Genomic DNA, 14,331 nt, shown 5'->3' on the forward strand with positions numbered 1-14,331 from the left:
ACATATCTACGGTTTCCCCTAACCAGAGAGAGGGCTCTATAGCACAGCCCCTCAGGTGGGGTAGAAAATAATAAAAATAAATCAGGGTGACCAGTGCCCTTTAAAGGAGAAATAAATGCCACAATAAGAAAAGCCCCTACCTTCTACCCTAAGTAGCCCCCCTTCCCTGCTCCCCCCGCGTAGTTAGTTACCCCTGAAATTGCCCGCTAAGAGTTTTCTCATGTATTGGTGCAGAGTATTAATAATCTGTCCCTAAACAAGTGAAATAGGGGATAATTGGCCAACTATGGAAAATCTTGGATGGAAATTTTCGACATTCGTGTCATATTGGGTAAAGCAAATAATAAACAGCATTTTAGAAAAATCCATTTTATTTTATCGCTGCTGCATCCAGTTGTCAGTTAAAGTAATCATCAAAAACAGGGGATATAGTACAAATAATTAAACAATTGTACTTGATGTTGGAGCAACATATTTTCTGGTGGCCATGTGATTCTAACATGGTGAATATGAGGCCCACGCCGTGCCTGTCAGTCAGTGTAGCTACATGAAGGAGCAAGTTGGGAGTAGATTCGCTTTTCTTCACCTGGGTCCATAACGCAGGCACAGAGAAGCCTTATGGTTCCTTTATCGCTTCTAATTCGATCTTTCCATAGAGCTGTCGTACACCCTTGGTCAGATAAGCCTGGTGCTCGATATTAGAGGATCCAGCAACCTCCCAGTCAGTGAAATGAAAAAGATAACAGCACACAAGGCATTCAAGTTGCAGGGAACACCCTTGCTTATTTAAATGTGCGGAACGTAACGTTTCGGGGACACTCTCCTTTTGTCCCCAAAACTTTACATTTTCCGCACATTAAAATAAAGAAGGGTGTTCCTTGCAACTTGCTGGTATCTTTTTCAATTTAGTCTCATGAACCTAAACATTTACTGTGTTGTCAGAGGCTGGATGTAACTTTTGGGTTGGCTTTACAAGTCTGTGGTTCAAACATAACTTGATCATTGGGTGAATTTGTTGGGATGCCACCTGGGGAGGTTAACAGCTGATATGCATGTTCTCTTACTTGCTTACTATAGAATGGTGGAGCAACAGAGCTTGTTTTATGAAGACTTAGTTAAAAGGGCAGTATACCACCTTGTTCAGCATGGGGCCTTTTTGCCAAAGTTAGTTTTAGCAAATCATATTTTTAGCACTAAAGTTGTTTTTTTCTGATTACTCTAAACCACAAAAAATGTGTTATTTATTAATGGGGTTGTTCACCTTTAAACACCTTTTTCAGTTCAGTTGGTTTCAGAAAGTTCACCAGTAATCAAGACTTTTTCTTTAATTATGCCTTTTAGGGTTTTTTGCTAGTAATTGCACAAAAACTTGAGAAATTGTGGGTTGTCTTATTCGAATAGTTCTGTTTTATGTTATTTTTAAATTGTGATCTTTTAATAAATGACACGCCGTTCGTAGTTTTAATTAGTTTCTCTGTGCCAAATATATTTTTGCCTATTGTTTTAATCATGAAAAGCTAAAAAAATATTTGGTTCTCTGAGGCAGATAATTAGATTACAAATACACCGATACTCCCCTTGCATAATAGATGTGTGCTAACAAACCAATCACAAGAGGGTATAATTGTCTACCTGACAAGCATGGAGTAACTTTATCTTCCCTTTTTATTTTAAGAAACAACACCATCGATTTTTCATGATTAAACTGATTAAAGGGGACCCGTCACCCAAAAAAAATGATTCCAAATCCTATTTTATCATGTTAATCAAGCACGTGAACATGAACTTTAATTACACTGTTTCCATCAGTCTGGGAATTGATAATTATAGCAAGCAATAGCCATTTTGTAGACACTGTTATTAAGGCAAGCCTTGCATCTCCGAATCTTGTTTATGCCCTAGAATGGGGGACCTGATGTCCACCCACATGCCCTGACTACACAATTAGATGGTGAAGAGAACTGGGGAATGTGGGGAGAGCAGTGACATCTAGGTCTGAATGGAAAGTGAAAGTAATTGCTTTCCTCCGCCTCTATGCCTAAGGCATAGAGGAGGGGCAGACAATATTTGATTGACAGCTGAGATTTTTAAATGAGTTTACAACAGCTATGAATGCTTTAATATAAAAAGAATTTGGATTTCATGTTTAATTTGAAAAGGACTTTTATTATACAGCTTTTTATGTCTGGGTGACAGGTCCACTTTAAAGTACAAGCCACATTAATTGAACCAATGTAAAGCAAGGGGTATCCTACTCCTTCAAGTCCTGACACATAAAATGTGCATTTTTCACATCGATAAATAAAGTGCTACAGGATACTGCAATTTTTAACATGGCAGAACAAAAGGGGGGCTTAAACTGAGTTTTAAAAATCTTTTTTTTTTTTATCTATAGTTTTTGAAATTCATTGTTTTAAACAGTTAAAAGGTACAGCTAGAAAAATGTTTTTGTTTTACCCTGACTTCAGATTTGTAGTTGGAGCAAATTGAGATAATTATTCCGTCCCTGCCTCAATATTTATATTTATTATCCTACTTATTTATTAGTCCCCTGGCAGTTCAATAGGTGACTTGGTCTGGACAAAAGGTGAATGTAGATAAGGGGGATTTCAGATTCCAAGAATTCCAACAAACTATGGTCTATTTGAGCTATTTAATTAAAATGTATTGCAGCTGAAGTACAGATTTATCTCCAGCTTGTTGTTCTGTTAACCCCCTACCATCCCCAGTTTAAAGGAAGGTTTTGGAAGTTGGGAAGTAATTGGAAAATGCATAGTTCATATATTACAAAACAAAATATTCCTTTTACTGCCATTTTTCTAGTGGTGGCTATGTTTGCTCTTATTATGAGTTATGGTGGTCGTAGACATTAATATTTTTAAAAGATCTTTTCACTATCGTAAGACGGAGCTTATCCTGAAATGATTGTATAAATGTATGATTTGTCCTTCAAATAAAAAGACCATTGAAGCTGTGAAAACTGTGGGTAGCTGCCTGCATTGTCCCTGCAAACAGTTGGACTATGGATACATTTCACTGTGAACAATGAAAATTTTCTAACCTGATGATCATTTTTCTGACTCAAGTCGGTTGAAAAAATCATTAGATGTATGACTGTTCTGTGCCCACTAACCTCATGGTGATTTGTCGGATTTCACTAAAATTGGTCATTAGGGAGATAAAAATCTTAACGTCTATGGCCACCTTTAGTGTCATTAAAGTTCTGTGCCACAACATTCCATAGCCCTCCAGATTTTCCAGAATCTCCTATTAGTTAACAGTACTGTGCTCCCTAAGCAACGGTGCCCCATGATTACATGTTGATGAGTTTTTTTGCATTTTGCTCATATTTGAATGTGTAAATTAGGGTTAATTCCATATTTGTATGATATTTTACTAAGCCAAAAACAACAATCTTAGATTCCGATAAGGATTGGAATCCTATCCTATCTTAGTTTGGATCAAGTACATTGTACTGTTTTTATTATTACAGAGAAAAAGGAAATGTTTTTTTAAACATATGCTTATTTGTTTATAATTGAGTCTATGGGAGATGGCCTTTCCATAATTCAGAGCTTTCTGGACAATGGATCCCATACCTGTAGTCTCGATTATATATAAAATCTGTTCTATGACCATTCCATGAATTTAAATGCAGGCTGTTGGTAGAGGATATCAACGAGTTGATGCTGTCCTCACCCTGGCGCATTTCTAAAACTGCCCATTAGATGTCTGCCAAATCGGTTTTTAAAATCTGGCAGCGTATGGCCAATGTTAGGCTAACAGCTATTATTGTTATTTTTTTCTAGGAGAGATAAGCTGTGGATCTGCATGGAGTTTTGTGGAGGTGGTTCTTTGCAAGATATCTACCATGGTAAATATTCGAGTGTTTTCCCCCAGTGTATTGTTTTTTTTTTTTTACAATACATTTTAAGTGTTATTTAAAGAAGGTGATTTTAAACATGTGATAATCCACTAGTTTGTAGCTACTTTGATTCTGTCTTTTCTAAAAAAAAATTAGAACTCCAATTGCTAAAGGGAATATTAATACAAATTATATAAATATTAACATATATAAAAATATGTATTAAAAAAACAGCCAATATAATAAGTTTTGACCTCTAGTACACACAGGTCACTAGTCATGGACACATGCATATACAAAGGCAGGCCTCATATGAGGGGGAACAGAGATACTGGTATACAAGGCATGTAATTGCAGGGAAACCCTTGCTTTTTTTTATTATGCGGAAGTGCAACATTTCGGGGCCATGTCCCTTTATCAAGCATGGCCCGAAACGTTGCACTTTCGCATAATAAAAAAAAAGCAAGGGTTTCCCTGCAATTACATGCCTTGTGTACCAGTTGATATTCGGGCGGTTGCTGAATCCTCCATTACCGAGCAACAGGCTGCAAGCCTTAAGGGTAGTTAAGGGTGTAAGTTTGCTCTAACCTGTTTCGGCTGAATCCCCGTGCTTGGCCGAATCTTTAAATCATGTTACTTTTTGTCACAAAACAAAATTTTGGCTGCATCTGTGGGGTTTTTAACCCCCCACCCTCATTTGCATATGCAAATTAGGGTTTGGATTTGGTTCGGTATTGATTCGGGGGTTTGATCTAATCCAAAATAGTGGATACGGTGCATCCCTATTTCAAACTGGTACAAATGTAACAAAAAAAAAAAGTTATAAATTCAACATTTTGTCAACATTAATTCTATACACTTAAAAATAATAAATGATGATAAATACATGATGACTCCGAGGGTTGTTGTTTCTTGGAGACTTTACAGATTCTGTCCTGTATATATACTTTTAGCAGTCCACTTACCACACAGAGCTGCAGTTGTTTCATTCCATGAATGTGCAGCAGAGCTATGTATACATTACACAAACAATACCAACGGAACCATTTCAGGACACAATGCTTCTAATATACTTAGTTTAACTGTCTAATACAGTGTTCATGTCTTTTTATTTGTCCCCCATAGTTACTGGACCTCTCTCGGAACAACAGATTGCGTATGTTTCCCGGGAAACGCTGCAGGTACTTCAGCAGTCACTTTTCTTATTTGTTATTTAAGTCAAATAGCCTTGGAGGCTATTTTGTGCCTGGAATTCAGTCCACGAAGTGTACTTGGTTTAACAGCAGTGTTCTAAAGAAATGTTCCATCGTGTTATTAGCCAAGGAGGCCCCTTAACCTGTGGACTTTTAATGTAGATTGAAATTATTTTCCCTTAAAAGGGAGTGCTTAGAACAGAGATCCCCAACCAGTAGCTCGTGAGCAACATGATGCTCCCCAAACCCTTAGATGATGTTCCCAGTGGCCTCAAAGCAGGTGCTTATTTTTGAATTCCTGGTTTAGAGGTAAGTACTGCCAAACAGAGCCTCCTGTAGGCTGCCAGTCTACATATTGGCTACCAATAGCCAGTCACAATCCTTATTTGGCACCACCCATGAACATTTTTCATGCTTGTATTGCTCCCCAACTCTTTTTACATCTGAATGTTGCTCACGGGTGAAAAAGGTTGGGGACCCCTGGCTTAGAATATCTGCCTTATTTGTATTGCATTGAATTATACTTTATTTATGTAGCTCTGACATATTCCACAACTCTTAATAAAAATTTTATAGCCTTTACATTAGCCTCTGCCTCATCGGGGATTAAAATAAAGGCGGCACACACGCTGCCCATTGCATTGTGGACCTATTTGTTTGGTAGTACTGCTTCTGTTCTCATTGGTTGATGGTAGAAAGTTCATAAGCTTTGAGCCAGCTAAAATCTAAATGATATGCCCATTGCACATATTTGCTTTCCTGCCTAGTTTACTTTTGATATAAGCCACTTAAATTGTTAAACTTCATTAAAGGGAATGTCAACCCCAAAAAAAATTTATGCCTAATTAAAGAAAATATAATTGTAAGCAACTTTGCAATATATATTCATTAATTTTTTTCTGTTTTTTAAGTTAAGCAAAAGCCAAAATGATTTAAGCAAAAATTTCTTCCAATAGCAATTGTTTTTACACATAACTTTAAAAGCACTGAAAACGTTTAATACTTATATATTGGAAATTTGCATAGAATTGTTTTCTTTTATTCAGCAAATGTTTTTTTTAGTATTGACTTGCCCTTTAATAGCTAGTGGCCAGAAGCTCAGCAGGATATGGCATTCATGCCATTCCTGCTCCTAGCCCCATATCCTTTTTTAGATGAAACTTAATACATTTTTACTGATCATTATGGATACTCTATAAATGATCATCATCATCAGTAGCCATGCTTTGCACTCTTTCCACTGTGAATTGTTTTTTTTAATGGTTCCAGCTAAATAATTTTGACAATTTATTCAGGCCATTCATAGAAAGAACTAACTCCCAATTTCCCTTAGTTCCTGCTGTCATAGCAGCTGCATCCTGCAGCCCATGTGAATATCCGTGTGCGCATTATCAAGCTGTCACTAGATTTTGCTATTAAACTTGCCTCCTGTCCTTTCAAATGCCACCATGCCCAGTCCAACATAATTGCCCAGCCTCAGTGACAAACTTCTCAGCACTTCCACTCATCGCTTTCTCATAGGAAATCACTGACATCTTTGTCTGCAGTATTTTCTATCCAGTAGTAATTAAAGGGGAACTGTCGCCCCAAATTTTTTTATTTCAAATACTATTTTATGACATTAGTCAAGCAAAATAAACAAATAACACTATATAAATTATTTGAATCTTGTTTCGTTCGTTCGGTCTTGGTTTTGGATTTTACTCTACTACATGTGCAGGCGTGTTAGTCTGCACAAGGGAAGCCTGGGAAAAGTAAGTAAAATGGCAGTTTGGCACATGTTTTCCCATCAGAACAGTGCAGTTTTTTTCATACAAGGAGGACCAACCTGGGGAAAAACTAATTTGATTTCATAGGGGGGGGGGGGTGCACTAGGATTTTGGCATCTTCTACTTAAAGGAGAAGTAAAGTCTATGACCCTGGGCCGGTGCTCCTATCAGCAGAAAACTGCACCGACCCAGGGTTATACCAGCAGACACCATGGAGCGCTCCTCTTCTGGCTTCTTCTTTTTCACGCTGCTGTGCATGCGCATTAGAGTGAAAAGCCGAAAGTCGGCTTTTTCATTCTACTGCGCATGTGTCTGCCACGGGAAATTTAAAGAAAGAAGAAGCCGGAAAAGAAACGCTCTGTTGTGCTCCCTGGAATAGCCTGGGTCTGGTGCAGTTTTCTGGTGATAGGAGCACCTAACATTTGGCACCCCCAAGTGCTAAACAACTTTCCTTCTCCTTTAATTTGGCTTTCCTTGTCCATTAAGTCATTTGTTTTTTGGAGACCTTGCAGGTATGTGTTAGGGACACCTGGGATACAGTATTACTTTTTACAGTATTACTTTTTTCAAGATTTCCCCTGATTTTCTAATCTGATAATTTTATGAAGAGCAAGCATCAGTACCAGTGCCCTTATGCACTTACCAATCAAGTGAATGGGAGGCAGAAGGGCATTATTTTTATATAGGCACCTGAGGGCCTGTGTCTAGGGTGGCAGCTGGGGGGACGAGAGGCTCATTTTCAAGATTCTGGAAGTGATGTTAATTCAGAAGTGATTTTACACACACCGTGCTCATGACAACATTCCACACCTTTGGGGCACTGTAAATACATCCCTGGGAGGCAGCAGTGGCTGCTTGGGTGCTTTTCTCCTAGTTAATTAGGGAAAAAGAATGGAGAATACACCCCAAGTTTTGTAGTCCTAACCTGATAAAATAAATACTAAGTCAATTAGGCTCCATGACAGCTGCAGGGCCTACACCCCAGAGTACATTTCTTGCACAAGTCGATTCCAATATAGTATGTTATTCCTAGGGATGCACCGAATCCAGGATTCGGTTCGGGATTCGGCCAGAATTTGGCCTTTTTAAGCAGGATTCGGATTCGGCCGAATCCTTCTTCCTGGCCGAACCGAATCCTAATTTGCATATGTAAATTAGGGGCGGGGAGGGAAATCACGTGACTTTTTGTCACAAAACAAGGAAGTAAAAAATGTTTTCCCCTTCCCACCCCTAATTTGAATATGCAAATTAGGGTTCGGATTCGGTTCAGTATTTGGCCGAATCTTTCGCAAAGGATTCGGGGTTCGGCCGAATCCAAAAAAGTGGATTCGGTGCATCCCTAGTTATTCCCTTTGGGTGGAAAAAAGATCTACCCAGTAGTGCTGACTGCTGACACCATTGATCTGCTACTCCGTAAAATGCAGCAGCAAAAGTACTGAGAGTAGTAATTGCAACAAACCAGTGCTTACTTATACTATTATCTGAAAGGTATGTATCAATTGGTGCAGCCACTAGTAATGAAATACAGTCCTATTGAGTTTGTTTTTTCCCCTCACATGACTGCTTTGCCAATGCTCACAGTTGACATCAGGTGTCCTTTGGCATTGGTTCATAATGCTGCTTGGCTATATTAGCGTGTGCTTATCTCCTCCCGAGCACCACTGCTTGCACCTTTGGTAAACTCCACATGACAAAATCCATATTACGTAGCAGATTCCTGGACAAACACGTAAACTATTTACATTTCCAGCCCTAGCAATGTCATTGCTGTAAGCAGATAAGGGTAAGAAGTCGATATGCAGCACTACGGCTGTTACTATGCCTATGATTCTCAGTAAGTCCTAGCAGATTTCTAGTTAAAGCACATTTATTTAAATGGGATCCAAAGCCCAAAACATTAATTGAACCTCTGATTCACTGAGCACTGTTACTTTCTATTTTAAGTGGTTTCCGAGATATTAATTTTAGAACGTTTTAAACTTCTTCTGGCAGGCTTGGCTTACTCTGCAACCCTTACTGCCTATGCACCAGGGCCAGACGTATGGGGAGGCAGTAGAGGCACTTGCCTAGGGTGCAACTATAGGGGGGCGCTGGGCAAGTACCTGTTAAAGTGCATTTTTCCTACCCCCTAGTCCATGATCACTGCCCTCTGTCACTCTCCCCTCCCTTCCTTGTGTCACTCTCTTTTCCTTCCCTCCATCTCCTCTCTGTCACTTTCCCCTTCCTCCCCTTTGCCACAATATTCTCCACCCCCTCTGCTAAGGCACATGTGTGTGAGTTCGGGAGTGGGGTTACCAGCCAGGTTGCCCAGGGTGCCCGGTGGGCTTACTTTTTCTAGTTAAAGGGGTTGTTCACCTTCAAAACTTATTTCAGTTCAGTTGGTTTCAGATTGTTCACCAGAAATAAAGACTTTTTCAAATTATTTTCTATTTGTGACCATTTTTTTCCCCCTTATAAAGTAGTTGTTGGGGGGTTAGCCGACTGTGTAGCTGTCCTAAATTGATACATTTCTTATCTTTGTCTCTGTTGAGCAGAATTCCAGAGTTTCATTAAAGGCAGCTGTTAGAATTGATACAATAGTTGCTAATATTCCACAGACACTGCTGAGAAATGTATCAAATAATTGTATAAACTAAGGGTTATTCCATATGAGCAGATTTGGGGAGATTAGACAAATCGTCTCTTCTTTGGGGGGGGGGGGGGCGACAATCTCCCCGAACTGCCTTCCCCCTGCCCTCTGCCGGCTAAAATTAAAATCGCCTGCAGTGCTTCGTTTTCCGAAATCGCCCGAAGTGGCCTCACGAGGATACTTTGGGCTACTTCGGAAAACAAAGCGCTGCGTGTGAATTGCTGCAGGCGATTTTTATTTTACCCGGCGGAGGGCAGGGGGAAGGCAGTTCGGGGAGATTGTCACCCCAAAGAAGAGGCAATTTTTCCCTGGGGCGACTAATCTCCCCGAATCTGCTCGTGTGGCCTGACCCTAAATGTAGCAAATTGTAACAGTTTAGAATCTGAACAACCTCTTTAACCTTTGGGTTGCTGGCTCTTAGGTGAGACAAAGGCTGCTATAAGCAGTCTAAAAATGCAAATATCTTAGAAACATTAAAAATCAGTAAATAAATTTAAATTGCAAAAGCGCTTAGAGAAAATCCTTAGTGAGTTTACATTAAGCCCTTTTTTGGGTTTAGGTCACTTTAAGGAATTCTTTTGGAAGGTGTGATGTATATGAGCTATTAAAATGGACGTTTTAGAACATTTGGTGGAAGCAGGTCTATAAAGACTCGTGATACAGACAGAAATACATTTTCTATTTAAAGGAGAAGAAAAGGTTAAATCCCTGATTGGTGACAATTTTTAGGCACATACATTGGTTATAAACACTGCTCACAGGAGCTTTAACATACATAACACTGGGCACCCCCTCAGTTATTTATATAAATATAGTAGGGTGGGATATAAGAATACCTATTAAACAGAATATTTGGGGGAAATCTTTTGTAAGTTTTGTGAAGTATGTGTTTTAAGGGAAATTTAATTGAGCTTTCCTCCCCCACTTCAAAAAATTGAAGGCATAATACTTTTCTCTTAATAACATTGACTGTAGTGTGAATAGGGATATAGATTTTTAGATTCACTGAGAAAAGGACTGATGTGAATGATGTACTGTATATCTGTTAAGCATTGCTGAATATGTAAGAGCTTTCTAAATAATGAATGATAATAATGTATAGCATTAGGATGCCCATGTAAAAGGAATGTTAATGTCAGTGTAAGCAGAATGCCAAGCATATAGCTAGTAACTTAGGTGTTTCCTCTTTCATTGTGGATAAATATATGTGCATTGTGTTCTTTCTTTTTTGCTGCAGGGATTATATTATCTGCACAGCAAAGGAAAGATGCACCGAGACATCAAGGTAAGATTTGTAGGATCCTTTTTATTTGCGTGGGTTTATAGCTGTAAGGATAAGGAAAGTCTTCTTCCAAATGTTATTTACTTACCTGAAACCCCGGGCTGGTACTCATGTCGGCTGAAAACTGCACCGGCTCGGGGGTTCTTCCAGAGAGCACCACAGTGTGTTCCTATTCTTTTTCAAATTTCTTGGGGCAGACGCATGCGCAGTAGAAAAAAATAGCCGACTTTTTAGTTAAAGTTCGGCTTTTCGCTCGACTGCACATGCGCAGCCGTGAGAAGCAAGAAGAAGCCTGAAGAGGATGGATCCATGGTGCTCGCTGGAAGAACTCCAGGGCCGGCGCAGTTTTCTGCTGATAGGAGATGGGGTTTCAAGTAATTATATACAAGTTTCAGGTAAGTAAATACAATCACTTGGGGGTGCCTAACATTTGGCACCCCCAAGTGGAAGAAGACTTTCCTTCTCCTTTAAAATCTGAATGTGTTGACAAGTATAATTGGTTTTTAAATCTGTATTGAGAGAATAATACAAAGTGTCTGCTCAGTAATACATTGTTTCAGCTAATGAGTCATTCGACTTACAATGCCCCGAAGTTCTGTTTATGCTTACATTTATTATCAAGGACAGTATTAAAGAAGTTCATCTTACAAACACGTATTATTATTGTTATTACTTTTATTTATCAAATCCAAAGGTAGACCAATGCAATAGTTTATTAGGGCTCTCACTGCAGATATTTTTCAGTTCTTTTGGTAATTACACAAATGATGGCTCTTCAGTTGGTTTATTATTTTTTTTATCATTTTCATTTTTAAAAGTGTTTCCTCCCACTGTTGTTTCACAGTAGCAGCTCAGTTCTTACTTTCTAAACATTTGCCACATTAGTTGATAAATTTCTCTCTTGCATAAGAAAAATTTTAGCAACTAATCTACAAGTTGGCTCTTTAATTTGTCATTAAGTGACCCCCTTTTACAGAGCTCTTCTGGGGAAAAGGAGAGGGTGGAAAATGAACTTAAATAAGGAAAAACAAGTTTTTCAAGCAAAGCTATTATTTCCACCACAGTCCACTAGAGTGAAATTCCGCCTTTCTTTCAATCAAACGTAGAGCTCAAAAGTGTGGAGCTGAATTGTATGCAAGTCTTAAATAGTATATAATACATATAATATCCATAATATAGTATCCATTTAGGGGCTGTTCAACTTCCAAACACTTTTTTTTTTAATTTTTCACATTGTTCACCAGAAATAAAGACTTCTGATGCTTTGCTTTTTTTTTATCCAGGTGCAGATTCTGATCTGTTACAGTTTTCTACATTAAGGTGGCCATACACAGGCCGATAAAAGCTGCAGACAGACCGAGTCGGCAGCTTATTGCCCCGTGTATGGGGCTCCCCGACGGGCTTCCCCGATCGAGATCTGGCTGAAAATCGGCCAGATCTTCATCTGATGGGACTAAAAATCCCGTCAGATCGCGGCCGCATCTGTTTGTTGATGCGGTCCCGCAATCCGACCGCCCGTAAAGCCACCGTTATGGTTCCAATCGTTGGGCATACCGGAGAGAGATCGCCAAACGAGCGGATCGCTCTGTGTATGGCCACCTTAAGTTAATGAAACTTTACACTTCAATATTAGAAACACGGTCACAAATAGATAATGGAAGGTAATTGAGAAAAGTCTTTATTTCTGGTGAACAATCTTAAACCAAGTGAAAAAAAAAGTGTTTGAAGGTGAACAATCCCTTTAGGGTATAGGCACAAAATGCTATTTAGGGGAGATAAGTCGCCCAGGGACCAATCGCTTCTTCTCACTGAGGCAACTTTGGGCACTATTGAAAACGCATCGCCGCGTGTGCATTAGCGCAGGCAACTTTTCATTGTAGCCTATGGGGAAAAACGCTGAGGCAGTTCAGGGAGATAGTTGCTCAAAAGACGAGGCGATTAGTAGCCAGGCAACAAAATCTCCCTGAATCTCCTCGTGTGGACTAGCCCTTAGGGTGACTAATCTATCCCTCCGGTGATTTAGATTCTAGCTGGCGGGAAGGCTTTTCGGGGAGCTTAGTCACTGTAAGGAGGAGATTTGTTTCCAGGCGACTAAATCTCCCTGAATCTTAGCATGTGCCCTAACCCTTAATGTTTGTGTCTACTGTTTGTCTGGCGGCTCAGTGATCCAGGTGCAGATTCTGATTGTTACAATTTGCTACATTTAGTTGATACATTTCTCAGCAGTGTCTGTGGAATATACATGTAAGCAACTTTTGTATCAATTGTAACAGCTGATTATTGAGACCCCCTGATCCTGTTCAGCAGGGACAAAGATAAGGAAAGTATCACTAAATTTGAACTTCAACATTAGAAAAACAAATAGAAATGAATATTTCTTTATTTCTGGTGAACTATGGGAAAACAACTGAACTGGAAAAAGTGCTGGAAGATGAACAACCCTTTTACGTGCAGCTGTACATTGCCACTACTAGTGGTGCATAACACAGAGGATTAGTTTGCTTTGCGATGCCCCAGAACTGTGATAACCCTCATGACATTATTGGGTGTGTTTTTGTGAAATAATCACAATTCCAAGATTTTTTCAGAATGCCGGATGTGCGGTTTTCTTATTCTGTTCCTACCCCCACAGAGCTATAGTCTGGGTCGTTTTGGTTAGAAAAAAATTGCTCTTCTCCAGTTTCAGAATTAACTGGCAAAACAAACTGCACATTTTTCAAATAATATAACATTTTATTTGTGCTGTGATGAATTATCCTTAAACAAAAAGTTGGCTGGAAGCACAAGTTTTCTTTTGGATTATGTTAATATACTTTTTTATGGTTTTTTCCCTTCAGTCAAGATGCCTTCTTTTGTTCTATTTCTTCTTGCTCTGCTTGCGCCAGATAAACAGCAGAATATGAAGGTCTTGATTCTATCCAGCCAGAGATGTTTCTGCAGTAATTAATCTTGTGATATTATTTTTTTGCCATTCAGATTCCCATATATAGCAATTCTAGCTTCTTGGAACTAGACCCATTTAGTTGGCTGTAGATGACATTTTCACCCTTAAAGGAGAACGAAACCCTAAAAAATAATATTGCATTAAGTTCTGTATTTTATATACCTAACTTGTTATGCCAACCTAGAGGTCCAGTAACTCTGTAATTTTAATGATATATGCACAGCCGTGCCATCTTCCCCTTCCCCAATTGTTTATTTGCCAATTATGGAGTCTGTGGTCAGTTTGCTCTGGGCTGCAGATCTCCCAATATGTCTCTATAATGTCGGGATATGTACCCCTGTGGGCATCTTCAGGGGTAGATCTTAATAGCTGTAACGGCTTGTAGAGATGTCCAAAATATAAGGCTTGGCATTTCTATCCTCATTCTTTGTTAAGCTAATTAGAACCATGTTCAGATAGTACTTGAACTCTTTGAAGTGCAAGTCAACCCCAAAATTAAAATTTGCCTCATAAAAGAAACCACAATTTTAAGCAACTTTCCAATATACATTTATTAAAATGTTTCAATGCTTTAAAGGTTACAGTATTTGTATAAACAATTCCTATTGAAAGCAGCATTTGCCTAACTCATGGTTGTTAGGTTGTTGTC

The 14,331-nt window shown here is 39.0% G+C and overlaps 1 protein-coding gene across 9 annotated transcripts in view; it reads left to right on the top strand.

Moving 5' to 3' along the window:
- The window catches only part of LOC108717401 (mitogen-activated protein kinase kinase kinase kinase 3), a 177,332-nt gene that overhangs the window by 85,737 nt on the left and 77,264 nt on the right, over positions 1 to 14,331 (top strand). For all 9 annotated transcript variants that reach the window (XM_041564386.1, XM_041564385.1, XM_041564387.1 and 6 more), the window contains 3 exons: positions 3,810 to 3,874; positions 4,991 to 5,046; positions 10,694 to 10,741. In XM_041564386.1, the coding sequence (XP_041420320.1) occupies positions 3,810 to 3,874; positions 4,991 to 5,046; positions 10,694 to 10,741 (169 nt within the window). The remainder of the gene's footprint in view (positions 1 to 3,809; positions 3,875 to 4,990; positions 5,047 to 10,693; positions 10,742 to 14,331) is intronic.

The sequence above is a fragment of the Xenopus laevis genome, chromosome 5S, assembly GCF_017654675.1.
Source record: "Xenopus laevis strain J_2021 chromosome 5S, Xenopus_laevis_v10.1, whole genome shotgun sequence".
Classification (NCBI taxonomy): domain Eukaryota; kingdom Metazoa; phylum Chordata; class Amphibia; order Anura; family Pipidae; genus Xenopus; species Xenopus laevis.